Here is a 27,934-nt window from a genome sequence, read left to right on the forward strand (position 1 = left end):
CTTGCCTGCATATCTGTTGTGATGATGAAGCCTATAATCTTTCACAGATGCATGAATTATACAGTGGCCAACGTATTGAGATACATTTTGAACAAAATATTTCATGGTATCTTTGGTGATACTACTGTAAAAACCATTCGACTGGACTCATGTATCGGACTTGTAATCTTGTATGTAATGCCGGGATCGCTTAAATTCTTTGTAAAGTTAAACACTCAGGCATAACGTGAGTTGCTACAGCAGCTTAGTAGATGGTCATCTTTTTCATCTGCTAACTAAGATTACATGGTGAATATGAGGGCTTTTATCTATTACCATTTTTCCTTGAGAAACCATTTTTGGTAACATCAAATTGGCGCCGTCTTTGGAAACTCAATCGAGGAATGGTGAAGAGACAAATGCAATGATCGTTAACAGATGAATAGAGAAAATAAGAACGTTACTTGGGTCTAAGAAAACAAAAAACAAAGCCCCTTCCTAGGCAAGATTCTCAACTCTATTATACTATAAGAAGAAGAAGGTAAAAGAAAACTTCACCAATTAGCTGAACCAATGTTTGTTGAATGATGAATAAACAAGAATCTTATCTAAACTCTTATGATCTGAGTCGTTTGGAATGTTGATGAGCTCTTCTCATCGTGACTCCAAACTACATATGCGGATCTTGATAAAAACTGCTTACGGGCAAGATAAATTACATTGGAGTTAAGTTTTGGACGGAATCCTCTTTTTGGTTCTCAAATTGAAAAAAAAAAACTACATATGGGACTAAATGTGCAAATTAGCCTGAGTATGGGAAAACATGTCCACTTATAGGACCAAAAATGTAATTTTACCCTTTTTTTTATAATAAAGAATTAATTAAGCGGATAGAGTTATATTATTAGTCAATGCTCTGTCAAGTAATCAAATACTAATATTAATATATAAATATATTGAATTTAATATCCTGAATAAGTTATTTATAAATAATAATGAATTGGCAGTGCAACTAATCCCGTTAACTCCCAACTTATAATAATATCATTCCTAAAGATAATTATGTAAAATAATTTATTTATTAACCCATACTAATCATTTTCTATATTTATTATTTATTTTCGTTGGTTACTTTTCACATTATTTATATTTATCCTTTTATTACTTTTTAAATGGTACTTATTTATTCATATTAATTTTTTCTATATCATTACTTTTAAAATGGTACATCTACTGGATCAAAATTTCCTATGATTTAACACAAAATGATTAGAAAAAATCATGAAAATTAAAAGGATTTAATCCATCAAGAAATTACTTAATATAAATATAAATATAAATAATAATTACTTAGATCACTGCCATATTGAAATAGGTTGGATAACAGAAACTGATTAAATAAATTTTCATGTAAAATAAATATTTTGAAGAGTAAAATAGATTAGAAAACAAATGAAAATCAATTCAATCACTGTAAAAAAAAAAAAACCTTTTTTGTAGTACTAAATTGTTAAAAACTACCATAATGAAAGGATTAAAGGTAATTTTAGTCCCCTAATTTCAGGCAATTCTCATTTTAGTCCCCTAACGTACTAGGGTTCCATTTTAGTTCTATATAACTTTTTAAGCTAATAAAAACGAAATTACTTATTTAAAAAGTCACGTGAAGGCCATGTGACTTTCCTCTATAATATTAAAACAAAAATTTTAAAGAGTAAAACAGGTTCGAAAACAAACGAGAATCAATTAAACACTTATCCCTATAACTGCTGAACGTAAAGAGAATTACAGTGTTATAATTGGAAAAAACAATACAAAAATTACTAGTTAACTTTTAGGCCGATACCTAACCTTAGATGAGGAGGTTGAGGACGCATGAATAAATGTTGTGTCTGCATGCAATGTACTGCTACTTCAAAATCCGAACTCGAAGGCATTCATTTCCAGAATCTTCTTGTTCCTGTTTTATACGTTTGGCCGAGTTCCCAAGAAACTCGTCCCAACTTTTTACCTCAATCAGCTCAAGTGTTGGGATTTCTCCTATAACATTTGGAATCTCGTATAGTTCTGGACAATGATAAAGTAGTAAGCGCTCAAGGGTTGGGAAGTGACTGCTATCTGTTACCCAATGCTTCAAATTTGTGCTTTCGATTTTCAGAAACTTCAGTTGAGCAAATTCTCCTTCGGTTGTTTCCCATTTGCCACCCCTAAAAGAGCACCTTCTCAGTTTCAGCACATGAAGATTTGGCAATGAACCTATAGTCGCCATGTCTTGCTGGCTAAGCATAAACCCACCTAAGGTTAACTTTTTCAGCATCCTAGGAAAAGCAAGTTTTTCCCACAAAGGAACACGACTTTCTGGAATCCACGTAGGAGAATGACTTTCCCAACTACTGATCGGCATAGAGATTTTCAGTTTTTCAAGTTGATGCAGGTGGACGAGATTGTGGAGACCATAGAATTCCCAGTTTAGTACTCTATCTTTCCCATAAATGAGGCCCAATTTTTTTAGACTGGGAAATATTTGCCCAATCCTTTCGGAACATCTAAAATTTAGTAACAGAGCAAGTGTTTGCAGATTTTCAAGAGCAAAAGATCTGGGACAAGGACTAGGTAAGGGGTCTAACATGAAGAAGACAAGATGTCTTAATTGTGCCATCCTCCAAATTTCAGCTTGAAAACATATTGCAGAATAGAAAGCATTGTCCCCCCCATATGGATAAATGAATAAAGTTTGAAGATTCTCAAGTTTTGATATGGAAGCAGGAATACAGAGGTCATCATACCCGCGGGTGAAAGCAAGGTACCTTAAATGAAACAGCTCAAGTACTTCGGCTGGGAACTTCATGACTGTTACCTTCTGAGCATCCAATACCCGCAGCAATCTAAAACCTTTTAAACTACTTGGAAACAATCGACAATGCTGAAAGTATAAAGCAGTGCGGATGGTAGGGGTAAAGATATTTTGAAAAAGAAGCATAGTAGAACGAGGAATACTTAGGCGATGCTGATCTTTTATGGGTTTTGGAAGAATTCTGTCGACATACCTATCCAGAGCATATAGAACAAACTTCTCTTCCCGAGCTTTTCTTATACACAAGTCTCGTACCAGATCATGGACACTGCAACTTTTGATTTTGCCATTAGACTTCCTCCTATTGACCAACACAAGACTTCTCTTGACAAGATCCTCCAAATATTCTTCTGCTCCCTCCTCAAAGCTTTTAGATACACTTGGTTTCATAAAGCCTTCAGCCATCCATAACTGGACAAGTTTTGAGACATGGATCTCATAATCCTCAGGAAAACATCCCATGTATAGGAAACACGGCCTCAAATGATGAGGCAAGTGGGTGTAACTTAAAGACAATATCCTGCCAAACTGCTCATCTTTTGCAGAGACAGCTAAATTTACTTTCTTTGCTATATCCTCCCAAGAAGCTTGAGTCTGACTGACTGTTTTCAGAATTCCTGCAATTACAACAATTGCAAGCGGGAGACCTTTGCAGCTTCTTGCAATCATCATCCCGGTGCTCTCCAACTCAGCAGGACAATGTTGTTCATTAAACACTTTCTGCCGAAGCAAAATCCAGCTTTGATCCACATCCATGAAACGCATCTCATGAAGAGGGCTAGAAGAGTCGGCATAAGCAGCCACATCTTGTAGCCTTGTAGTGATTATGATCCGACTGCCGTTACTGTCATCAGGTAATATCCTTCTCACATCATCCCAAGCCTTTGTACTCCACATATCATCCAATACCACGAGATACCTCCTACCCTTGAAGCTTTTGTACACTTGTTCCGACATTTGTTCGTAGCTATGTTTTTCTCCATCAAACTTCTCATTGAATGGTTTGATGGAATCTACAAGAGCAAAAAGCATTTGTTGGACGCTATAATCTTGTGATACTGTCAACCAAGCACGGATATCAAAGTGTTCTACAATCAATGAATCGCCATAAGCATTTCTAGCGAGAGTTGTCTTGCCAATGCCGCCCATGCCATAGATCGGTATGAATTCGAGTTTGGACGACCCTCCATAAAGCCGAGTCTTTGTTGCTAAAAGGTCCTCTTCAAATCCAACCATGGCATCTATTTTTTGGTCATATTTTTTGGTGGGCACAAGCGCTGTTGATGAAGTAGTAGGTGGAGAAGAATGAGTGAGTACTTGCGGATCTTGGACAGCTCCGAGGCTATTCTTGATCCCCATCACCTCTTCCACAATGGATCCAACAACCTCAGCTGCTTTTGGTAGCTGCTGACACATCTTTTGAAGCCTACGGGAAATTGAGTTGGCAGTTCGATGGGGCGAAGGATGAACAGTACGAGGACGTCCACCGCCACCTCCAGTTGAACTCCAGCTGCGAATTTCTTCAGACAGTAGGTGCTCAATGATATCTTCAGCTTCAGTTGCTGCATCCCTGATTCGACCTTCCAAATGGATGGCTTTATCAGGAAAATCTTCAAGAAATGCTCGCAAGAACTTGAGGTGTTGATGGAGAGATCTAAGTCGTCGTTTCTGATCAAGAAAAACGGCATACTGATGATGGTTCAGGATCAGAGATAATGTTTCTGAAACAGAAGCAACAGCAGCATAGGCCATGATCTTAATCCAGTGATCAATTAGCTAATAGCAACAAGAGATGGATGATGCCAAAGAGGGAGAGAGTCTTGGGATTATAAGTAGAAGATGTTGACTTTGATTAATAAGTCATTTTTAAATAATAATGAATTGGCAGAGCAGATGCAATGCAACTAATGCATGTGCTGCGTTGATTATTATTTGATTTAATTCCATCTATACTCCTCGTTTTTCAATAAAATTTATTCAAATTTTATTAATTAATATTATTTTAATACCCCGAATAATTGAATCGATACTTAAGTTTTGTTATTAATATCACTTTATTAATCAATTGATATTTTTTATTATTTTGTTAGGTAAATTTTACTCTTAGATTTTACATGTATGTACATAAAATAAATAAATAAATTGAAAGTGGCAGTGAGAGAGAGAATTACAGATGAGGATTGGAGGAGATCTGAGCCGATAATTAACAATAAACCCTCGACTCACTTGAGATTCTGGAGCAACTATGCACGCAGAATGCTCTCTGTGTGAAATTTATTGCAGAGGTTTCCTTCTCCTCGACAAGTGATGGAGGAGGAGAGGAGAGGATGAAGACGAGAGGAAGAGTTCTAACTTATTACACGCATTTACATACGGTTGATAGATTTTAACAAAGACTAATTTAGCATACATTAATTCACTTTTTTGGTACTCTATCCCTTCTTCTCGTGCAATTAGGGTCGGATACTACAGGTCTCACCCGATTCCATTAGGATCGGAACAAATTAATACATCAAAAGAAAAAAATCATGCTAGGAAGAAAATTAAAGAAGGTTGCCTCAAAACTTAGACCAAACAACTCCAAAACAAGCTGTGCAATATTCCTCAAGCATGCAATGGCAATGTTATTGCACCAGGTCCGCATGGACGAAGAGTACTGGAGAACGTTGCGAAACGAACAAAGTTTCCACACCGATGCCCACAAACTTCTTCGGCTTCTTCCCCATCTGTAAGATTGAAACTATAAACCTTTCCTTCAGTTGCAAATATCAGAAAACTCCCATTCAAAACTTCAAAACCTTCCACCCTTGGATGATCAATTTCAGATAGTGCCAACACCATGGCTTTTACTCGCATTTTGAAAACCCGCTTCCAGTAATATGAAGACCTTGTACGTATCAACACCCATACAGTGAAAACATTCTTCAACAATTTAACCAAACATATTGAGTTAAATTCAGAGTTGTTGGGATGATTACCCCACTTGAATATGCGTAGCATGGAGTCCCAAACTCCTTTCCTTGCACCCTTTGGTATTTTCAAGAATCTTGAATTGGAGTTCTTGATGTCATAAGCCACAATATAAGGCCAGAAGAACCTGCTCCGCTTTGCAAAATGGTTGAAGCAGTTGGAAACTATGTAAACCACTCTGTTCAGCTTGACCATATGCTCGAAAGTCATCTTTCTTTAGCCAAGATCGACCCTCCCTCCATCCCTCCAAGTTCTTTCTTCTGGAGAGTAAATCTTGGAATGGAATTCCTCATCCCACTCGTTAGGTTTAATTAGTGTCAGCAACAAGAAATCGTCTCCGCTGTCTTCGTCTTTTTCACACACGAAAACGATGTTTAAAAGACGAAGAGTTGATCCCTCATCTGGGAAGGGGATAGGCAAATAGCTTCAAGTTGTCGGATTGAAAAGAAACAACGGGTTTTCATCATCACGGATGTTTCTGCAGAAAACCAGGCTGTTGCTGGAAGCAATGATACTGGCTTGGTTTGCCAAGAAATCCAAGGATTCAGGAGGCAGGTTGCTGCTGGAATTCTTGGAGGATAATGCGTGGAACTCCAGTTTGCCTTTCCAGTACCTCTGGAAGATTTGAGGATAGATAAAGAAATCCCCGTCCGAGACCAACTGCATGTTTTTGAACTGTTTTCTGATGAACAAATCATCAGACAACAGTTCCTTAGATGATTTGCAAACTGACGATAATCTATACAAGCTTTTCGCTGGCAGCCATGAAAATATGTCAAAGAGTTCTCCATTGAACGCCATGGTTGATCGAGCTTAACAACTAATATATGTAGAAAAACTAAATAATGTGTGTTGAAAGGGGTTATAAATACCTATTTTATACTAGGATAAGACACTGATGATTTTCCTATATATACAAATGTAATTGATATATATTTTAAGTGTAATATTTTTTTCAAGGGTTAATTATATTTAAATTCCCTTTAAAAATATAAAATTGTGCTTTTTCCCTTAAAAATTTCAAAGTGACACTTTCCTTCGAAAATTCATTATTTACAACTAATTCTGTTTCATTAGAGTTTGGACGAAACATACTGACATTAGCCAAAAGAATTATTTAAATTTCTAGTATTACCCTTCATTGAAACAAAAAATTTTGGAGAGGGTGTAAGTGTAATTTTTTTAAAATTTTTTAAAGAAAAGTGTAATTTCGTATTTTTAGATGGGTTTAAGTATAAATAACTCTTTTTAATACAATTACAGTTTTTGCCAACATCAAAGTATTAATGTTCAGGAAAATAATATTTGTCATCAAATTGTAAAAGAAATTCAAACTTTATATTTATACAACTGAATTATCAAAAACAATAATTCCCGTTTCCCGAACCTTAAATATTTTCGTAAATAATCAACTTATCATATGAAATTTGAAAAAATACAAATTCGGTCCTTCATTATTGCTTAATTTAATTTTGGTCCTAAACCATTATCATATGTTAACTATTAATTTACAAACTTTTAGAAATGTCATCCAATTTAAGGTTGTCAGACACATACTCTAACTTCGACGCTCAATTGAATGTGTGTTTGGATAAGGTGGTGTTTGTATCAGTTGAAAATTTTTTCTATTTATATGTTACTCGTAACCTTATTTCAGTTCGAGATAAAATGACAGTAAAAGTAATTAAAAATGCTAAAATTGACATTTGCCAAATTACAGGATAAAAATTAAAATTTTCTTTATTTATAATTACTAGTACAACCCCCATGTAGTGGTAAAATATTTTACTAGTTATTCCCATCAAGGGGTCATTCTTGTCTTTTTACACTAGCTAGGACAAGAAATTTTCCGCAGTTTGATTAAAAATTAATTTCTTCCAGGGCATTTCCATCCTATTTTGCAACCCTTTGTTCACGTTCACGCAGCGACAGAGCTACTGAGAAATTGAGCAGAGGCAGCAGCCACAGATCAGCCCGCAAGAAACAAAATCAAACCCACAAACTCAGTCAGAAATGGCTTCGAAGGTGTCTCTGAAGGCGGGGAAAGGGAAGGTAGTGAAAAAGTCGGCGGCAGCAGACGAGGAGGAGGGGTCCATGGTGGTGGCGGCGAAGTTCGTCAAGGAGTGGAGCACTTGGACTATGAAGAAGGCTAAAGTCATCACTCACTATGGTTTCATCCCGATGGTCATCATCATCGGCATGAACTCCGAACCTAAGCCGTCTCTCTCTCAACTCCTCAGCCCCGTCTAAAACCATTTATCTGTTGATGTTGAATTCCCTTGTTTTGTTGTGTCTATCACTTGACATTGCGGTCTGAGATTTTAATATAGTGTATGGGATTTATGCGAGTATTTTCGTTCTTCTGATATAGTGCTAGGGATTTACGCGGAGTTTTTTCAAATGCTGGTTATATAATATGGCTTAATGAAAGGGATTTATTTTGGCTGTTGATTTTGATTTGGTGTCATATAACACACTGTTGCTTTGGGGCATCAATGTTTAGTACTTTTTCTTAGGACTCCTGAATTAAACTTTGATCCCTCAACTTTTCTGTTGGCGGTACTGATTGTTGATAGTTGAATTTTGATTGCTCGGATATTTGTTTGATTTTTGTGTGTAAGGTGTTTGCATTTTCTGAAACGCTCTGGTTTGTTGGTGAGTTGTGCTTGAAGTTTGAGCCCATAGCAATGTTGTGGCTTTTCATTAGCTTATATTTGAGATTTCTCTGTTAAATTCGTGCCTAGTGTCTGCAAAGTAGGTTTATCACAAATGATTATCTTGCTGCGCCCTTTCAGCGTGAAGATAGTATATGTGTAATACGAATATGATGCATTGCCTGTATTTGTTTTTCCTTACTTGAATATTTTCCCTAGGAAGTATTTCGAGAATCTTGTGATCATATTGGTCTGTGGAATAAATCTGAAGGTATGTGATTTCGGGGAAACATGTTTTGCTGCAAATAGATCGATGTCTCACTTGCAGTTCCACAGGAGGTTGGAGATTGATGGCCTTCGCTTTGTTTACACGCATCATATATGAAAATATGTGATCACATTTTACTCGCACAGCATAGCTGGTTTAATGTCACTGTTAGATTGAAAAATAATGAGTTTCATGTATTTAGAGTCATATCTCGATTTTCTAGAGAGAAAATATGTTTTTCTTTTTGGTTATCTAGCTGTCTGTGGATTGCTATGACGAATCTCATTGCACGATAAGATCTAATGTGTCCTTCACAGAATTATTGACTGTTTAATTTGCTTATTTCTTCACCTTCTTCTTTTACCTTTTCCTGCATACCCCTTTTTCTGTCACTTAAGCAATGATAACTTGTTTGCAATCGAAATAATTGATGGTTTTTTGAGCTGCTGTAGTGCTGTAATATCACTGATAATTGTAATGATGCAATGATGCTGGTGCAAGCATCTATATACAATAAGAATATTTGATATGCTGAAACAATTGATTCTTCCTAGCAGTCTTTACTCCGTAGGTGACATGTCAGCTTACTCTTTGTATTTCTGCTCCCGGTTTTCTAACATGGGAATTAGCTCTGTTCTGCTCTAGATTAGTCTTGAAGTTTTTTACTATTTCTTCAACCTCTTGCCATTTGATGGTCCGGCCTCTTCTGTGGCTGGAAGATTGCATGACTTGAGTTTGTAGTTTAGTTCATGCCTTCGATCACTCCATGTCTGCATAATAAGAAAAGATGGTTAGAGAAGATAACACCACCATAGATACTAAAGAATAGATTTGATTCTACTTCATTTCTATAAATCAGGAGTTGTACAGAGTTCTTGGACTCCCAGAGCCAGTTTGTGCACTTCCTCAGGAAGCAAGAATTTGAGAGTTTTTGAATGTGGTGTCGAAGTCGTGAATAATTTTTTATTTTTTTTTTCTTTTTTACACTCAAGCACCCAACACATGTATACGGTCAAGATTTGAATGCATGACCTCCAATAACGAAGTCATGTGTTTGAACTATTGGGTTGTACCCTTGGCAGGCAAAATGTTGATGCAATAGCATACATGTTATTGCTTCACCATACAATAAGTTTATAGCTCACTCTGTATCCCAATTTGACCATTTCCTATGACACCAACTTTTTGATTGTTGATTTCTGTTCCCACGATTAGGAATTTTCAACTTATTTTATTTCATACTCGTGTGTTGCGGACATTTTCTTGAACACTAGCGTTGTTTATTAGATCATAATTAGGGAAAAGCAAATATTTAATATAATAATATAATTTAGAAAACAAATAGAAGGGGTAAATTTTAAACGATGAGTGGTGTGAGGCATAAGAAGAAAATATGAAATGACATGAGAGGGGAGAGAAGAAATAAGAACTATAATTAAGGGTAATTCAGTCATTTCTCATTTAGAAACATATCAAAGAAGTTATTTAAGGATATTGGTGCCTCTATAGTACTAGGATTAGAGGCATCTATTTTTATATAATACATATACTTTTTCTTGCTTCCACAATTTTATTTGAATTAATTATTTAAAAGATACATGACTTATAAGCAATAATTTGATTGGAGAGGAGGGAATTCATATAACAAATTAGGGGAAAATGCAATTAATTCCCTTGTGATATCGCAAATGAACAGATTACCCCCTTTACGAAAAAAATAAATAGCGATTTACCTCCCTGTATATTTTAAAATATAACAATTTATCTTTCTATATTTTATAAAATGGAGCAATTTACCTTCTTATACAAGGATGTAAAATTGCTTCATTTTAAAAAGTATAGGAGGATAAATTGCTATATTTTTTTATAGGGGGATAATGTGTTCATTTTCAATCTCACGGGGGTAAATTGCTCTTCACCCTAAATCTTATAGAATAGTGTTTGTTTTTATATTCCTAAATGTTAATTTTTATATTAATATATTATTTTTATCTATTTTATAATATTAATTGCATCCCATAATTTAATATTTAATTAATTAATCAAATTGAAACAAAATAATTAATTTTACTAAATTCAGTAATTAATTAATGCTATAAAAATAATCAAAAAACCAAAAAAAAATATTTTTTAATAAATATATAAATCATAAGGAATTGGCTTTTACATAGTAAGTGAATGTGTCAAAATAAAATATATACTGTTTCAAAATTAATGACACTGTATCGAAGGAACCATTCCAAAAAGTGTATTAAATATAATATGAAATGCTAGTGCATATACCATTCCAACCATGTGTAGTTATAGGTAAAATATGTTCTTAGGTAACAGAAATTTTACACGCACTATGTGTAGTTAGGATTCTTAGTGTAGAATTATTCACTGCTATTAGCACTTGTACGCTTTATCGTTTATGATGGATTCTTTGGCCCATCGAAGAAACCGTTTAAATTAAGTAAGTTGTATTGTACAAATATATTTCTTTTTACTTAATAAAAATTACCTTTACCGAAAAAAAAAAAAAACATTTTATAAGGTGTAAAATGTAATGAAGTGGACAATTTCATTGTAATTGACACCAGTGCACATGGTTTCTTTTGTACCCGTGAGGAATCTGGACATTGTGTAAGGAGTAAATGTAATAAACTCGACAATTGCATTGTAATTGATACCAGTGCACATGCTTTCTTTTGTCACAATTGCGCTGTTAATTGGTAGTCGGAGAATGTTGTGATTACTTTTCTCACAACAGCGTCCTAATCCGATCCTGTAATATTAATTTTACCTTAACATAATCTCCTGTTCTAAGTTCTGTAATTTCTGAAACTGAAAGTTTTAATCTTCCGCCAAACTAAGATGGCTTACGCTGCTCTTGTTTCACTTGGGCAAACGCTTGTTCAGCTTCTGAAACAGCATCAGTTTTCCCTTGAAGAAAAACCACGACTTAAATCTCTCCTTAAACACGTGAAGTTCTTGCAAGCATTTCTTGAAGAGTTCCCTGAGAAAGCCAACAATTTGGAAGCTCGAATGAGGGATGCAGCAAATGAAGCTGAGGATATTCTTGAGTACCTACTGTTTGAAGAAATTCTCAGCTTGGATTCAAATGGAGGAACCCCGACTTTTGATCTTTCTCCCTATCGAAGTCGCAGGTCCGAAGCCCATAGGTTTCAGCGCAAGTTTCAGAAGCAGTATCAGAAGCTACCGGGAGTAGCTGATGATTTCAAATCTATTGTAGAAGAGGTGGTGGAAGCTAAGAGCAGCCTTGGAGTCCAACACCTCCAACTCACCGACTCTTCTCGTCCTACATCAGCACCGATGCAACTGAGTGATTCTTTTGCTCCTACTTCATCATCAGTGCTTGCGCCCGCCAAAAATGATGCCATGGTTGGATTTGAAGATGACTTGATGGCAATAAAGACTCGGCTTTGTGGAGAGTCGCGCAACCTGGAGTTCGTTCCAATCTATGGCATGGGTGGCATTGGTAAAACAACTCTTGCTAGAAATGCTTATGATGATAGATTGATTATACAACACTTTGATACTCGTGCTTGGCTTACGGTGTCACAAGATTATAGCATACAAGAGATGCTTTTCGCTATTATAGATTCCATCAATGCATTCAATGAGACGTTTGATGAAAAAAAGCATAGCTACGAACGTATGGCAGAACATGCGTACAAAGGTTTGAAGGGTAGGAGGTATCTTGTGGTGCTGGATGATATTTGGAGTACCAAGGCATGGGATGACATGAGGAGGATATTTCCTGATGACAATAATGGTAGTCGGATCATATTAACCACAAGGCTACAAGATGTGGCTGCTTATGCCGACCCTTCCAGCCCTCTTCATGAGATGCACTTCATGGATATGGATCAAAGCTGGAATCTACTTCGGCAGAAATTGTTCAAAGAAGAACCATGTCCTTCAGAGCTGGAGAACATTGGAAAGATGATTGCAAGAAGCTGCAAAGGACTCCCCCTTGCTATTATTGTAATTGCAGGACTTCTATCCACAGTCAGTCAGACTCAAACTTCTTGGGAGGATATAGCAGAAAAGGTAAATTCAGCTGTCACTGCAAATGGTGAGGAATTTGCCAAGATTTTATCTTTAAGTTACTCCCACCTGCCTCATCATTTGAGGCCATGTTTCCTATACATGGGAGCTTTTCCTGAAGACCACGAGATCCTTGTCGCCAAACTAGTCAAGTTATGGGTGGCTGAAGGCTTTATGAAACCAAGTGTATCTAAAAGCTTTGAAGAGCGAGCAGAAGAATATTTGGAGGACCTTGTCAAGAGAAGTCTTGTTTTGGTTACTAGGAGAAAATGTAATGGCAAAATCAAAAGTTGTGGCGTCCATGATCTGGTACGTGACTTGTGTAAAAGAAAAGCTCAGGAAGAGAAGTTCCTTCTAAATGCTACAGATAGGGTTGGTAACAAAATTCTTTTAGAAAGCATGAAAGATCAGCACCGTCTGAGTATTTGTCCCTCTAGTCTGACTGTTCCCCCCAGTCTGACTCTCCTTTCAAATATTTATAGCCCTATTATCCGTACCATTTTGTGCTTTCAGAATTGTCAAAGTTTTCCAAGTTCTTTAAAAAGTTTTAGATTGCTGAGGGTACTGGATGTTCTGAAGCTAATAGTGATGGAGTTCCCTGCCCAAGTACTTGAGCTATTTCATTTAAGATATCTTGCTTTCAGCTATGGGTATAAAGGTGATCTCTACGTTCCCGCTTCAATATCAAAACTTCAGAATCTTCAAACCTTATTCATTTTTCCATATTGGAGGAACAATGAAGATTGTAGTTGTAGAATACATTTTCCAGCGGAAATTTGGAGGATGGCACAATTAAGACATCTGGTCTCCTTCATTTTAGACCCCTTACCTAGTCCTTGTTCCAAATCTTTTTCTCTTGAAAACCTGCAAACACTGGCTCTAGTAGCAAATTTTAAATGTGCCAAAAGGATCGGGCAAATATTTCCAAGCCTAAAAAAGTTGGGACTCATTTACAATAGAGATAGAATATTTTTGCAAGTCTATCAACTCCACAATCTTATCCACCTGCGTCAACTTGAAAAACTGAAAATCTGTATAGGGAGCTATTGGGACCGTCATCCTTTGTGGGAAAAGCTTGCTTTTCCTACAACACTGCAAAAGTTAACCTTGAGTGGTTGTGTGCTTTCCCAGCAAGATATGGCGACTGTAGGTTCATTGCCAAATCTTCATGTGCTGAAACTGAGAAGATGCTCTTTTAGGCGTGGCAAATGGGAAACAACTGAAGGAGAATTTCCTCGACTGAAGTTTCTGCAAATCGAAAGTGAAAATCTCAAGCATTGGGTAACAGATAGCAGTCACTTTCCGAACCTTGAGCGCTTAGTGCTTCATGATTGTGGAGAACTAGGTGAGATTCCAGATGGTATTGGAGAAATTCCAACACTTGAGCTGATTGAGGTGCCACACTGGCCCAAATCTCTTGTGGACTCGGCCATGCGGATAAAAGAGGAACAACAAGAATCTGGAAATGATTTCCTTCAAGTTCGGGTGGCGTGGTAGCATGTTGCTTATGGAATATTCATTCATAAAGTCTCATCTAAGGTTAGGCATTGGATCTCCTTCTACATAAAAGTTAATCAGTTCAAGTCTTTTTAGGTTGTTTCCCTTAACACTGTGTCTCTTTATTACATTGAACTTGATGTTTCTTTGCATTGTTTTTCCTTTTCCCTTTATTATGTTGATCTTCAGCAATTACTCTCATCCATTTTCACTTCACTTGCTAGTGCTTAAAGGAAAAAGTTGATACGTTTTGTACTATATATGTCTGCCTGTGCGTATGACTTGTGGTCTGTTGTGATGATGAAGTCTATAATCTCCCAAGGATGCATAAATCATACAGCAGCCAACATAATGAAGGCACTGGAATTGGTTAGTGTTTGAGATACATTTGAACAAAATATTTACACTTCCCTTCTACATTGACTAAACTTGTCTGAATACCGACCAATATTTACTTTGGCGATTTTACTTTGTGCTAATTTTATCTCAACTAATCTTATCTGTTCATCGCAGGAATCGGAAGAACGATTAGTTTCGGATACTCCTCTATAAATAGGGAACTCGCCCCCAGGCGAAAAGTTGGCTATTATTCTGTTGCTCTTCTATTGCTTTGATAAACACGATTTATCTTTATTTTTCATCGTCATGTTTCATTCTCTTTAACCCTTTTTATTATTTTGGATTATTATTCTTCAAATCCAATATTTTGGATTATTATGAATTTATTTTTCACTTTAATGATTTTGTTTGAATATTTATTAAAAGTGTAACTTTAAATTTTTATTATGTCTAAATAAATGAAAAGTATACTATTGAAGTGATTAAAAAAATAAATATGTTCTAATTGAGGAAGCTTGGGGTATTTTTTATTCAATTATTTTGTATGATTCAATATTTAAAAAAATAAGTATCTTATTAATTAGCGCTACTTAAAACAAACATGGAAAGAAAATGCAATAATCTAATAGAATCACTTCTCTTATTTTTTTTTCTATTTATATCCTGTTTTTAGAATTAAATTTAGAAAAATCCTTTTTATTCCAAAGTTATTTAACCATAAATATTTTTACTGTTTCAAGATATAATATATACCATTACAATTTTAAGTTTATATTAGAATAATTATATAAAAAATATATTATGAGTTTCAATTATCTTTTATTAACTCTTAGAATTTATATGAATTCTCTCTATAATATTTACTTCTCACATTTTATATTTATCACTAAAAAGCACTATTTAAATTACTCCATATGTAAAATTTGTTTCAGTTTTGAAAGACAATTTTTGTTATTTATTTTTATATTGGAGCAAGTTAAAAAAAAATTATTTTTTTAAATTTTATTTGTTATATCAACTATCTCCAAAGTATTCTGTAATATATTTCTTGTAATAGTCTTTTTACTTAAATTTTTATTTTTTCAGTTTAACCATCATATAAAAATTTTATAATTAATTCTATGATATTTTAATTTTCATCCCTACCTCTATTCAAGATGATAATGTAAAAATTAATTCATATAGATTAATAAGCACATGATTTTACATAATCAGTCCTTTAGGGGATTGGTATTTTGTATCTCATGGCATAAATTTATTTAGACTTTAGAGTATCTAAAAATATACGAAATTCATGAAGTTGCTCTCTTGTTGTCCGTTACCTTTATAAAGGAGAAAAATGCAATTTATCTACTGTAATATGAGAAATGAGTAAAAAAAAAATTATAAAAAATAAAACCATAAATTATCACCTTATCGAAAAACCATTAATAGGGGATAATTTACATCATTTTTTAAAATACAGGAGAATAATTTGCTAATTTTTTTTTTCATATTTGAGTATTTGCTCATTTTACATATCACGTTAGGGTAAATTGGATTTAACCCCTTCATAAAGTGTTACTTGAAATGTGTTTGTGAAAATACCAAAAATTGAAATACAAAGTACCAAACAACAAGACAACATCTTAAGTTATGAATGTGAAAATTAGATTTGAAGGATTTAAAATTTTTTGAATTTATAATTATTTAAATAAATTCAAATCATTTATTATTAATAATTTAAAATTATCGATCTAAATGTAACGGGAATGTGAACATAAATTTTATTGTGTCTGAAAAATTAAAATATATAAAAATTATCATAAACGTAATGTTGTATTAAAAATCAATTAAAATAGTACAATCTCTATTCTATTTTTTTTTTATTCTTTCCACAATGCCAATTTTGATGGGCTCAATAGTAAAGTTTTCATGGAGATCACTTTTGAACTTTAATTTGAATTTTTATAACGTTAATTAGAGGGTTTCATATTTGTAATTTCGAATTAAACGCTGTAATTTTGATTTTGAAATTAATTTGATTAATTTTAAATATAAATATAAATAGAAAAAAGATAAAATGGATGAATTAATTTGTGTTTGCTTTTTGAAAGTCAAAGATGTGGGGTATGATTGAAACATTCTTTAATGTTAGGGCATACAGCACATGTAGTTGACAGCAACTTCTCTCTCTAAAATTACAATCCCTCCTTTCTCTCTTCTCTTTGGTTGTGTTGTGTGCAAGCATTTCTTGACCGAGACGACGGGCTACAAGCTCGACTCAGGGATGTGGCCAGTGAAGCAGAAGCCCTACTCAACGATTTCCTGTCAAAACAAATTCTAACACGGTTCAAGTCAGGTCGACGATCCCAAGATGTTCAGCTTCAAAGGCATCAGGACAACATTTCAGATGTGTATCAGAAGCTACAGAACGTAACAAAGGGAATGGATTCTATTGTTGGGCAGGTGATGAAGAGTAGTAAGGACAGTTCAGACCTGCTGAAACACAGAGATTCCTCTGCAGCTAGTTCATCATCGGGGCTTCTTACGCCCACTGCTGGAGAACCTGTTGTGGTTGGTTTTGAGGACGACTTGACGGCAATTAAGCATCGCCTTTGTGGGCAATCTTCCAAGCTCCAGCTTGTTCCCATCTTTGGCATGGGAGGTATTGGTAAGACAACTCTCGCTAGAAATGCTTATGATGATCAGTTAATTATGGAGCACTTTCAGATTCGTGCTTGGGTAAAAGTATCACAAGATTATAGCATACAAGAAATTCTTTCAAACCTTTTAGTTTCTATAAAACCGTCCAATGGAAACCAATGCGATGAATTTTTGGCGGAGAATGTGTATAAAGGTTTGAAGGGGATGAGGTATTTGATTGTTATAGATGATGTGTGGAGTACAAAAGCTTGGGATGACATAAAGATGATATTTCCTGATGATAATAATGGAAGTAGGATTATTGTAACAACAAGACTATTGGATATAGCTACTTATGCCCAATTTTCTAGTTCCAGCGCTCCTCACGAAATGCATTTCTTAGATGAGGATCAAAGTTGGAATCTGCTTCGGCAAATGGTGTTTAAACAAGAAGATTGTCCTGTTGAATTGGAGAAAATTGGAAAGTTGATAGCAAGAAGCTGTGGAGGACTCCCCCTTGCAATCATCGTGATTGCAGGACTTCTGTCCACAGTTGGTAGAACTCAAGCATCATGGGAGGATATAGCTGAAAACGTAAATGTAGCCGTTACAACTAATTACGAGCAGTTTGCAAAGATACTATCTTTGAGTTACATCCACTTGCCACAACATTTGCGACCATGTTTTCTATACATGGGAGGGTTTCCAGAAGACTATGAGATACATGTCTGGAAACTCATCAAATTATGGGTGGCTGAGGGTTTCATTAAATCAAGTGAATCTAAAAGCTTTGAAGAGGAGGCAGAAGAATATTTGGAGGATCTTGTCAAGAGAAGTCTTGTCTTAGTCACCAAGAGGAAAACTAATGGCAAGATAAAAGTTTGCGGTGTTCATGATCTCGTTCGGGATTTGTGCATAAGAAAAGCCCAGGAAGAGAAGTTTCTCCATAGGTATGTTGGCAAGATGCTTTTCGAGAACATGAAACACCAGCATCGGATAAGTATTATGCATCTGAATTTGAATTCCCTTGAAAACATATATAGCTCAACCATCCATACAATTATATGCTTCCAGGCTAGCTATAGGTCTCCAACTCATCCAGAATATTGCTCTTTTCTGGGTAACTTCAGGATGCTCAAGATATTGGATATGGTGAATTCTGCCAGAGTACCTTTTTCCCCAGAAGTATTTGAGCTATTCCATTTAAGATACCTTGCTGTAGACTATAGCATAGAGATTCCTGCAACTATATCAAACCTTCAGAATCTTCAAACTTTAATTGTTCATCGAGGAAAGATATTCAAGAGCTACGAACCAATGATGATATTTTTGCCACCGAAGATTTGGATGATTCCACAATTAAGGCATCTCGTCTCATTCGTTTTTGGTCGCCTACCCGACCCAGAAAGAGCAATTTCTCCTCTAGAAAACCTGCAAACACTTTCCGAAGTCAGAGATTTTAGATGTACTGAGAAGTTCCTGAAAATGATTCCGAACCTAAAGAAACTGAGCATCTCTTATTTTAGAGGCAAAAATGATCAAGAGTATCAGCTCAACAATCTCCTACATTTTCATCAACTTGAGAAATTGAAAGTAAAGATATTTCCAACTTTTCTTTTTCGACGGAAGCTTAATCTTGCTTTTCCTCCATCATTGAAAAAGTTGACGCTGAGTGGTTGGCAACGTCCTTGGGAAGATATGGGAATCGTTAGTTTGTTACCTAACCTTGAAGTGCTTAAACTAAGAGATTACGCGTTCCGTGGCTACAAGTGGGAAACAAGTGAAGAAGAATTTCGTTGCCTGAAATTTCTGCTTCTTGACAAGTCGGATCTCCAACACTGGATAACTGAAAGCAGCCATTTCCCAAACCTCAAATGCCTAGTGCTTTATCGTTGTTGGTGTCTGAAAGAGATTCCAGATGGTTTTGGAGAAATTCCTACACTTGAACTGATTAAGGTCGATGATGGGAACATATCTCTTGTCGACTCAGCTAGGCAGATCCAAGAGGTCCAACAAGGTTGGGGAAATGATGCCTTTCAAGTTCGTGTTGGTCGCTATAACACGTTGACAGGGGACATTAAGTGATTGCTCTTTCAAACTGGAAATCACGCGTCTGATCAGGTTAGAGACTAAACACACATCCCTCAATCTAAAAGTTTAAATATCCAAGTCTGGATTGGGACTAAATAAGATGGAAATGAATTTTTTATGAAATTATGTATTTCTTAGTTTAGGATTTCACATTGAGTTCCCTGCTTATTTAATTTATTTTTGATTGCCATTTTCACCCATTAAGTCTCTTGATTCTTTAAAACTGTAAAAGTATATGCAAGATTATTTACTCCAGAACCTTCTGACCAATTGAGTTCAGGATGGTTAGAACTTCTCTAGCAATCTTGGATAAGTTTTAGTGTAACTAACTGTCGATAGCATAGTTGTTCTACGTCACTTTTTTATAACTTCATTTCATAGAAACAAAACAGGGAGTATCTAAACCATTTATTATTTGTTAGTTTTCCGTGAGTTACCTCTTCAATCGTAACTTTGACGAAGCATTTGTGTTCCAAGCCGTTGCATATATTTTTCAAGCTATTTAAATCCAGTTTGCTAGCTGACTCTTTTTTCTGTCTGAGCGTTCAAAGTTTCTGATGTTTGTCGACATATCTTTCGAAGCTATCTTACCTGTTATCAGTCTGTTTTTCAGTCGGCTCATTCCTAATTGATGATGGCTGATAGTTCTGGCAAGATGCCGAGCAGCCAAAAGTGGTGGTTTCTAGTTCATTATTTGCTTGTTGCTTTGGAGGAGATGGAGATGGAAGAGATGATGTTATATTAGGAGCCTTGTTTGGTAAAAGAGGCAGACTGTAGAGGTTGGGATGTTATTGTCAATTACAGATTGATATGTATAGCATATATTATTACTAGCAACTATCCGGTGCAGAAAGGTTTCCATTATGACTAAACTTCAAAGGCAAATAATAAATTATACACAAGATTATAATTTTCCATTATTACTGACAATTTCATAAACATTACACCATCCCAAGGAGCATAAGATGAGAAATAAAGTTCAACGCCAGATAATATTATCGTCACAAAAGATGTTGCAACTTGAACTGATATTTGAAAGAGGATTGTGAACAATCGATAATTCCTTACAAGGGATTCAAGGATAAACCTCGATAAGAGACCTTAGACCAAATGCAGGTGTAATCTTATAGTTGGTGAAGCCAGCATCAAAGAAGAGCTTTGCCCACTCTTTTTCAGTCCTTTCACGACCAGTGAGATAAGGCATCAACGCTATGTCGAAGAAGAAACAAGTTTCCATTTCTTTATTGTCTCTTCCATTAACATCCAAAACCATGTCAACAATCATCACCTTCCCGCCTGTCTTGTCCTTGCCACCAATTGCTTCTTTGCTTTTTTTTAGCATTTTGAGACAGCTTTCATCGTCCCAATCATGCATTACCCACTGCGTGGTGTTATTACCATATCAGCATTAGTTTAAAATGCTATTTCTTGAAGTTGAATTTGAGCAATTACCACTTCGTAATTTTTTTTGATAGACTAAGCTAATGTTGTTCCGAGCTTATTGATTAATAATTTGGTCCTGTAATAATTATAGGTATTCGACGATTTGATCATTTAAAAAATAAAACTTGTGATCTGGTCTATTATTTTTATAGATTTCACAATTTGATAATACAATTTGCTAGATAGTTTGACATGTGTTGAAAATTGGCATCTGCAAGTTATGTGCCGGCTTAAATTTAAGAACAAGTAATTTAATTACATGTGTGATTTTTTTTGGCCAATTTTCAAATTCCAAATAAAATATATTGTCAAATTATGAAATTATGAAAATGGTCGACCAAATAGCAAGTTCTATTTGCCAAAGAACCAGAACACAAGACACCCATAATTATAGGATCAAAATTACAATAAATCCTATTAATTATCTAGAAGAATTTATAAAAAAAACCTAAATTAACCCTTTAAAATAGAGAATATACTATAAATTAAATCTGCATATTGGATGAATGTTGATAACAAAAGATAATGGCAAGGAAGGAGCAATAAAAGGAAATTGTAGTCAAATCAAAATTGTCATACCTTGAATAAAACAGCATCAACGGAGGGGATAGCCTCAAACATGTCTCCCGCAATGTATGTCAAGTTGTTAGTGCCTTTCAGGCCACCCACAACATGTGGGAGATCAAGAACAAAGCATTTCATGTCGGGGAATGCTTCAGCAATAGCCTCAGCTGTTGTCCCGGTGCCACCCCCCACGTCCACCAACGACGTGATCCCCTCCAACACTTGTTTGTAGTCTCTAAGAAGTACATGAGTGAAGAGCCTTGAATCACTAGACGTAGCTTGGTTCAACAACTTGTTCAGCCCTGCCTCCTGCCCTACATACTCGAACAACGACCTCCCATGCACCAGTTCAAATGCCGAGGAATGCTTTTCGCTCCCCAGCCATTCGCTTATATGATCAAAGGGTTTCATCATAACGGGGTCCAACATGAGTTGAAAGAATGGCGTCATCGACAAGGGTGAATTCCTCAAGAGGAGGAGAGAGGCCGGCGTGAGCCAGTAATGCTCTTCTCCATCATCATCACCGTCGGCTACTCTGACGAAAAACTCAGAATGAATCAGTATGCGCATCAAACGGTAGACGAAATGGGATTTTCCGGCAGGGATTGGAAGGGCATGGACCAATTCAGAGAGAGTGATTGGTTTGGCATGGTTGTGGATGATATCTGGAATGCCCAACTCAAGTGCACATTTCAAAGACATGGAGCTTATGAAGCTGAATAAGTGGTTCCAGACATGGGCTTGAGCATGAAGCAGTTGCTCTGTTGAGAGTTGATCTCCATTTTGCAATGCCATATCTAATTTAGTCTATGTAATTTGTGCATGTTGCCATGAATTAATCTGCCACTCTTTATATATTCGAACATAAGTCGGCTTGTACAGGGAAATTCGATATGTCTCGGCCAAAGCTCAACCAATCGTATAAGAAGTTACTGTAAATTTATGTACAATTCAAAAAAAGTGACCATGACACATTAACTTTGTGATATATTCAAACCTAATTGGAGTAAATTTTTTTTATTTATATCTTATGCTAATATAATTTTGATAAAGTTGAAAGTGACTAGATTGGCATGATTTATAACAAGTGGTTTAATTTCTTTAATATATCCTATAAAAGACCAACCAAATAATGTTGTCTAATCTTATCTCCAAGAATACAATAAACATATAGTGAAGATTTGGTGAATCTTTTGTGCCAATTGATGAGTAATTGAAGGGATTAAAATACTAGTACAACAAATCATCCTCATCAATTCATTTACGAAAATGTAAGTGACATTCATATTTTTTAATTAAAAAATTATAAGCTTCTAACTTTTTTCCCATGCATATAGCACGGGAAAAATTCATTTTTTATTCAAATCAACTTCGAATTATCTGTCTTTTTAATTAGTCCCTTCAATAGTTTTTCGGTATTAATTTCGGCCAAATTATATGATTTCTCTCAACTATTCTTCATAAAGTTTTACCTTATTGCTATAAATCATTTTGACCCCTCATATTTAAACTTTAGTACAATTTACTTGAGAAAATTGTACTTTTAGTTTTATTATTTAAAGACTATGATATTGTTTTATTCTGTACAAATTGATTTTTACAATTTAGTTCTATAAACTTTATAATTTTGACAATTTTAGTCCTTTTGGTTTGAAAATTATATATGACTTGCACATGACCATATTACGTTAATCCTGTAATTCAATTGGGGCAGAACTAAAAATATCAACTCCCCTAAGTTACACATCCAAATGCCTCCTAAGTTACATGTCTAAAATAGTAATATAATTGCATGTGCAAGTCAAATGCAAATTTTCGGAAAAAGTGATGAAAAAGGGATGAAAATTGTCAAAATTTTAAAGTTACAAGACTAAATTATGAAAATCAATTCGTGAAGGACAAAAAATGTCATCTCCATAAATTATAAGACTGAAATTGTATTTTTTTCCAATTTACTTCTGGCAGATAGAATTGTATAGAAAAAACTTAATAACTTTGTGAAAATAATTTTTCTTAAAAGAATTTAATATTTTGCAAGGGAAAAAAAAACATTCTTATCAACACTTAATGGTTTTGTCAAACTACTTTTACATTTAATATATTATTTTTGTCACATTTAATATATTTTTTTCCAAGTTACATTATAGTTAGTTTTTATGATATTTATTTACGGGATAATTTAGTCTTGTAACATGTTTACATATTCTTTTATAAATTGCTTTTTTTTTCAAATTAATTTAGTGACAAATTTATTGAGTCTTAATCATATTTCAAAATATATTTGATACACAAATTATATTATTGTACTTGAGAAATTCTACATAATGTTAGATAAAAACAGCCAAAAATTTAAATAATTTATTAACGAAAAATAAATACTTTTTATTGCCACTCATAGTGAATGAGAGTTCTTATAAAATGGTATATGGCGTACTAAATAAATTAAATTTTATTTAGTACTTTTCAATTTTACAAGGAATAAATTATATTTAACCAAAAAATTAAGAAAATATTAATCTAATAAATTCTGGTAATCTTGAAAGTGACAAGATTGCCATGTTTTCATACAACACTGGTCTTTAGTGCCAATCATTGTGTAAGACAATGATTAGTAAAAAATTTTATTTTTAAAAAAAGTGATTTTTATAGAAAAAGTTAGAGGTTGTAGTAAAATTAAAAATAATAATATTTGTAAAAAAAAGTGAGACTTAAATCCAGCGATTAGGCTCTGCCATCTCAGACTTAAAACATACAACACCAAGGTATGAATCTCATTTATCAGCTTAAACAACAAAGTTAGAATATCAATGTGTTTTTACATAAACGCGTATGTGATGCCGAAGTCATGAAGTCCATAAAGCTGGACCGAAACTTGAACCCCAATTAACTTACCTCGACAACAAAGAAACAGGAGACAAGCGAAAATCTTGTTAATCCAAGTCCAGCTCCAGCTGAAATGTTGTCTCATTTTTGTGGCGTAACACCTCAGCACAAATAGTGCACTTTGCAAAGCAAGATTATTAGGGACCGTTTATTACATCCAAAGACATTATATAATGATCCTCAGTACCCCTGACTTTCAGCATTTCGGAGTTCTCCACAAGTCAAAAACAAAGCAAATGCTTCTTTTCAGCATCTTGCTTCCATTTTGCTGCCACATGAATGGGTTGATCATTCCAAGTAGCAGCTTGGAGGTCGATCGAGCAGGCACAAGATTATGTCCCTTTATAGACCTGAGATGTTGAGCAAAAAAACTTCACATATAAGAAAATGGAATCTATTGAAATTCGATATTTCAAAGGGGGAGTACATGTTGAATGAAAATAGAAATAGTATCAAATGAATTAATTCTTTGCCTCCATCAGGAATCTTCAAAGTTAAAAGGTAATGTTTTTAGCACTGTGCACCACCCCTATTAGCCGGCCAATTAGGGAAAAATTGAGATGGGTTGGGCACTAGTCGATTTAAAGCATACCTCGTTACAGCAAATATGACTCAACTACAGTTCGGCCGAACTTTTCTTGAACATCTTTAGGAGTTTCAATCTGTAAACAACAGAAAGGAGAATCCATGAGAATTAATGATGAGATGGAGAAGAAATTAAAGCAGATCAGTAGTGTGAATAAATCCTTTCACGTACCGCATTAAGAGCCTTAAACAGAGCCTTGACCGTGTTATGAGGATTCCTTGAACCAACAACCTATAAGTGTATTCACATCAGGACATAGCAGGAACATGAAAACCTATTGATTGTTTCAGTTTTATACCTTTGATTTCACGTTCTTGAAACCAGCTAAACTAAGAACTGTTTGGACAGTTCTGCCTGCTTTCATCCCTGTTTGAGTAGGGGCTGGCCAAAGATACACCTAACAGCAGATAAAGACATCAGCTCATCCCAAAGAAAGAAATATATATACACTTCTTAAATTCTACCATAAACAAACATATACAACTGGAAATTTTTTGGAACCTTGGTCTTTTTATATGATGTCTGAATTGCATGTGCAATTGTGTGCTCCTCATGCCGCTCTATGTAATGGAGATTCTGAAAGCACTTCTCATATGCCTGTGGCAACAGATCAGTAACATATTAGCATATATGGATGTGATAGTCCATTCCTAACATACATAAAAGTAGTTGCTCATTTTATCAGATATCGTCGTAGCATTTAAGATTCTTAGATCAAGTATGCATTTTCTTATACAGTTATGAGTTTAAAATGCATACTGAATTGAAGCTGAATATTCAAAATAACCTGCAGCACAAATTAGTAGATCATACAAATTCATCTAGCAGCAAAAAGTTTCAAGTTGAGTTCTGGACACTTGCATGAGAACAATGGTTCAATTCTCTACTTATACTTCATGGTTAAACAAAATAGCATCAATTTGATACCTTTTGAAGGGCAACAGGAATTGCGGGACCCTTTGCTTTAGCAAAACCAACAACACCATGATAGTTTCCACAAGCAAGCATTGCAGTGTACTTCACAACTTGCCCACCCTGTCTCATTCATCAGTCATTTTTGTTAAACAATAGATCAATGAGTAAAGAAAGAGGCAATACTAGGGAGACATTACCTTTGTGACCTTACAGGTTCTGTTGACATCAATAAGCTTCACATCAAAACCCTGCCACCATTGAGGACAGACCATGTTCAGTAAATTAATTTGATGGCACATAAATATGTATAAAGGGACTAGAATTCCCATGAACTAGAAAGTAAGTGATGAGAATTAGGACTACAGTGAAGAATATCACAATCTGATTGGGTTTGAGATTGCAGATCGCCAACGTGGTTAAAATGATGAAAATTATGCTTCACTAAACAAGGATCACTGTCCATCTAACACCAGAAGTTACATCCCCAGAGTCATATGACATATGGGTGATGGCATTGAAATTACTTGGTATTTTTTTAACACAGTATAACCAGATTGTGACCTAGTTCATACTATTATTCATCACGAAAGCGCCAGCAATTGAGTCACCATCGATAGACGTCAGAGGCAGAGCTGTGCTCTAGGGCGCACAAAATAATTTCTATTAATTCGAAAACTAAATGATATAATGGGTTCAGGATGGCGATTGTTTTGTGGTTGATTAAGATGGTGTTGGTGGAAAATATGGGGATGAAAAAGAAAACAGTCAACAGCAAGAATTGCCTATCTCAAAGAGGATGCTGCTTGCTAATGTGACTGTGACTTGTAAATGAGTGTACCCTTCTAATCATCTCTTGCCATATGTCTCTGTTTTTTGTTTCATTTTCTGCCCACAGAAAAGGAAATTTATGGGCTCGGTTTCATGCATTTCTTTTAACAAATAGGCTTGGACTACTCTTTAACTTTGACAAGTGCGAATAGTCTTAGACAACTTGGACTAGCATATCAAATATGGAAATAATGGACCAATTTGGCAATAAATACAGCAAAACAAAACAAACGCCAAAATAGAACATGAAGACCCCATCGCATTTTTAACATGATGTAATTTAAATAAGAAGGCAGCCATCAGTAATATTGCTAATCATGAGATGAAAGGCTAGCTGAGGCAACAAAATGATAAATGCGCATACTTACTTTCCTATAGAGAGGCTTTCTCTTCTGCTCAGTCAATGAGTTCCTCTCCTCAGCAAGATCTCTAATTTCCTCCTCCAATAGTTTTCCCTTCTTTCCAAAAGTATGATCCAACTCTGCCAGTTTCTGCTCAAGTTTTTTATCCAACTCATTGAGCTTTTCCAACAATATATTATCCTTCTCTTTCAGATCATCAAACTCTAAGTCGTCAGCATCCCTTTCACCTCGTGTAGTTTCTTGCTCCTTCTCCAAGTCGGCATGCTCCACATGATCAACAGAAGATCCAACTTGTTCATGCTGAATGACCCCATAATTGGCCGGATCATTAGGATCAAAAGCATCCTTCCACTCCACCATCCTTAATGCTCTATTCAACTTCACCTGAAGAAGAAATTTTTCTTTACCTTCAGCTACTTTTAGTCTATTCATCAACTCACCAATCACCCTATATTCTGGCCTCAGCTGAAAATGCTTCTCCTCAAACTTGTCAATTCTTTTCATCCATTTGAATGCATCATCAAGGGTCTCTGCTCAATTTTATAGAGTCAAATAGGTATACAATTGGATAACAAAGGATCAAACAATTAAGAGAATACATAAAATTGCAACGCAATGTCCTATCACCTCTGATGGTTCATGTTAACTCCTATCAGAGGGTAAGGTCAAATGTAGAACAAAGAATCCGTGGTAGCATATACATTGTTTCAGCTGCCAGTACTTAATTTTTAAGGAAATCTAAATCGTGTAATGACACTCTGCAAAGAGGAATAAATTACTCCATCCCCAGAGAACAATCGTGTAATGGACTCTTCGAGCTTATCCTTTAACCAAATTTACCATGCAATTGTATTCCCAAGGAACCGTAAAGTTGCATTTAGCACACTTAAATCAACTTCTTCTGCGTGATTCTCTAATGCAGCATTTGAATCACAAAAATTGTTGAGAGGAAAAGGAAAGGGAGAAACAAATTGTCAAAAACGTAACAAGTTCATCATGAAGTGAGAAACACTCTTTGCTTAA

At 35.2% G+C, this 27,934-nt stretch overlaps 6 protein-coding genes across 9 annotated transcripts in view; 3 read left to right on the plus strand and 3 right to left on the minus strand.

Annotated features, from left to right (window-relative positions):
• Positions 1,627-4,681, minus strand: LOC105161189 (putative late blight resistance protein homolog R1B-14). Its single transcript, XM_011078802.2, has one exon. It carries the CDS (start codon positions 4,583-4,585, stop codon positions 1,889-1,891), a length of 2,697 nt encoding a protein of 898 aa, XP_011077104.1. The 5' UTR covers positions 4,586-4,681; the 3' UTR covers positions 1,627-1,888.
• LOC105161190 (mitochondrial import receptor subunit TOM7-1-like) lies at positions 7,680-8,257 on the plus strand. Its single transcript, XM_011078803.2, has one exon. It carries the CDS (start codon positions 7,817-7,819, stop codon positions 8,051-8,053), a length of 237 nt encoding a protein of 78 aa, XP_011077105.1. The 5' UTR covers positions 7,680-7,816; the 3' UTR covers positions 8,054-8,257.
• LOC105161191 (putative late blight resistance protein homolog R1B-14) lies at positions 11,370-14,960 on the plus strand. Of its 3 annotated transcripts, none has more exons than XM_020693174.1 (3): positions 11,370-14,317; positions 14,500-14,644; positions 14,789-14,960. In XM_020693174.1, the coding sequence occupies exon 1, from the start codon at positions 11,582-11,584 to the stop codon at positions 14,273-14,275; it is 2,694 nt and encodes an 897-aa protein (XP_020548833.1). In that variant the 5' UTR covers positions 11,370-11,581; the 3' UTR covers positions 14,276-14,317; positions 14,500-14,644; positions 14,789-14,960. The 3 variants fall into 3 exon arrangements, with proteins under 3 accessions (XP_020548833.1, XP_020548834.1, XP_020548832.1); XM_020693175.1 differs by having other exon boundaries at positions 14,582-14,644; XM_020693173.1 differs by having other exon boundaries at positions 11,370-14,644.
• LOC105161194 (putative late blight resistance protein homolog R1B-14) lies at positions 16,734-20,584 on the plus strand. Of its 2 annotated transcripts, none has more exons than XM_020693276.1 (2): positions 16,734-19,360; positions 19,932-20,584. In XM_020693276.1, exon 1 carries the CDS (start codon positions 17,042-17,044, stop codon positions 19,322-19,324), a length of 2,283 nt encoding a protein of 760 aa, XP_020548935.1. In that variant the 5' UTR covers positions 16,734-17,041; the 3' UTR covers positions 19,325-19,360; positions 19,932-20,584. The 2 variants fall into 2 exon arrangements, with proteins under 2 accessions (XP_020548935.1, XP_011077109.1); XM_011078807.2 differs by having other exon boundaries at positions 19,944-20,584.
• LOC105161193 (chavicol O-methyltransferase-like) lies at positions 20,285-22,228 on the minus strand. Its single transcript, XM_011078806.2, has 2 exons — positions 21,353-22,228; positions 20,285-20,711 (listed from the first exon to the last, which is right to left on the minus strand). The coding sequence occupies exons 1-2, from the start codon at positions 22,130-22,132 to the stop codon at positions 20,406-20,408; spliced, it is 1,086 nt and encodes a 361-aa protein (XP_011077108.1). The 5' UTR covers positions 22,133-22,228; the 3' UTR covers positions 20,285-20,405.
• LOC105161195 (golgin subfamily A member 6-like protein 6) overlaps positions 24,088-27,934 on the minus strand; it is a gene marked incomplete at its 5' end in the record, with an annotated part of 4,742 nt that continues 895 nt past the window's right edge. Inside the window, 8 exon segments of the mRNA XM_011078809.2 lie at positions 24,088-24,570; positions 24,813-24,882; positions 24,978-25,037; positions 25,105-25,203; positions 25,308-25,403; positions 25,734-25,841; positions 25,919-25,969; positions 26,918-27,441. Coding sequence (XP_011077111.1) covers positions 24,817-24,882; positions 24,978-25,037; positions 25,105-25,203; positions 25,308-25,403; positions 25,734-25,841; positions 25,919-25,969; positions 26,918-27,441 — 1,004 coding nt within the window.

Source organism: Sesamum indicum, linkage group LG4 (assembly GCF_000512975.1).
Source record: "Sesamum indicum cultivar Zhongzhi No. 13 linkage group LG4, S_indicum_v1.0, whole genome shotgun sequence".
Taxonomy (NCBI): domain Eukaryota; kingdom Viridiplantae; phylum Streptophyta; class Magnoliopsida; order Lamiales; family Pedaliaceae; genus Sesamum; species Sesamum indicum.

Coding starts and splice junctions, on each gene's coding strand:
- LOC105161190 (XM_011078803.2), top strand. CDS start 7,817: ATGGCTTCGAAGGTGTCTCTGAAGGCGGGGAAAGGGAAGGTAGTGAAA.
- LOC105161191 (XM_020693173.1), top strand. CDS start 11,582: ATGGCTTACGCTGCTCTTGTTTCACTTGGGCAAACGCTTGTTCAGCTT.
- LOC105161189 (XM_011078802.2), bottom strand. CDS start 4,585: ATGGCCTATGCTGCTGTTGCTTCTGTTTCAGAAACATTATCTCTGATC.
- LOC105161194 (XM_020693276.1), top strand. CDS start 17,042: ATGGATTCTATTGTTGGGCAGGTGATGAAGAGTAGTAAGGACAGTTCA.
- LOC105161193 (XM_011078806.2), bottom strand. CDS start 22,132: ATGGCATTGCAAAATGGAGATCAACTCTCAACAGAGCAACTGCTTCAT. Junction 20,712..21,352: donor TTGATGCTGTTTTATTCAAG/GTATGACAATTT, acceptor AACACCACGCAG/TGGGTAATGCATGATTGGGA.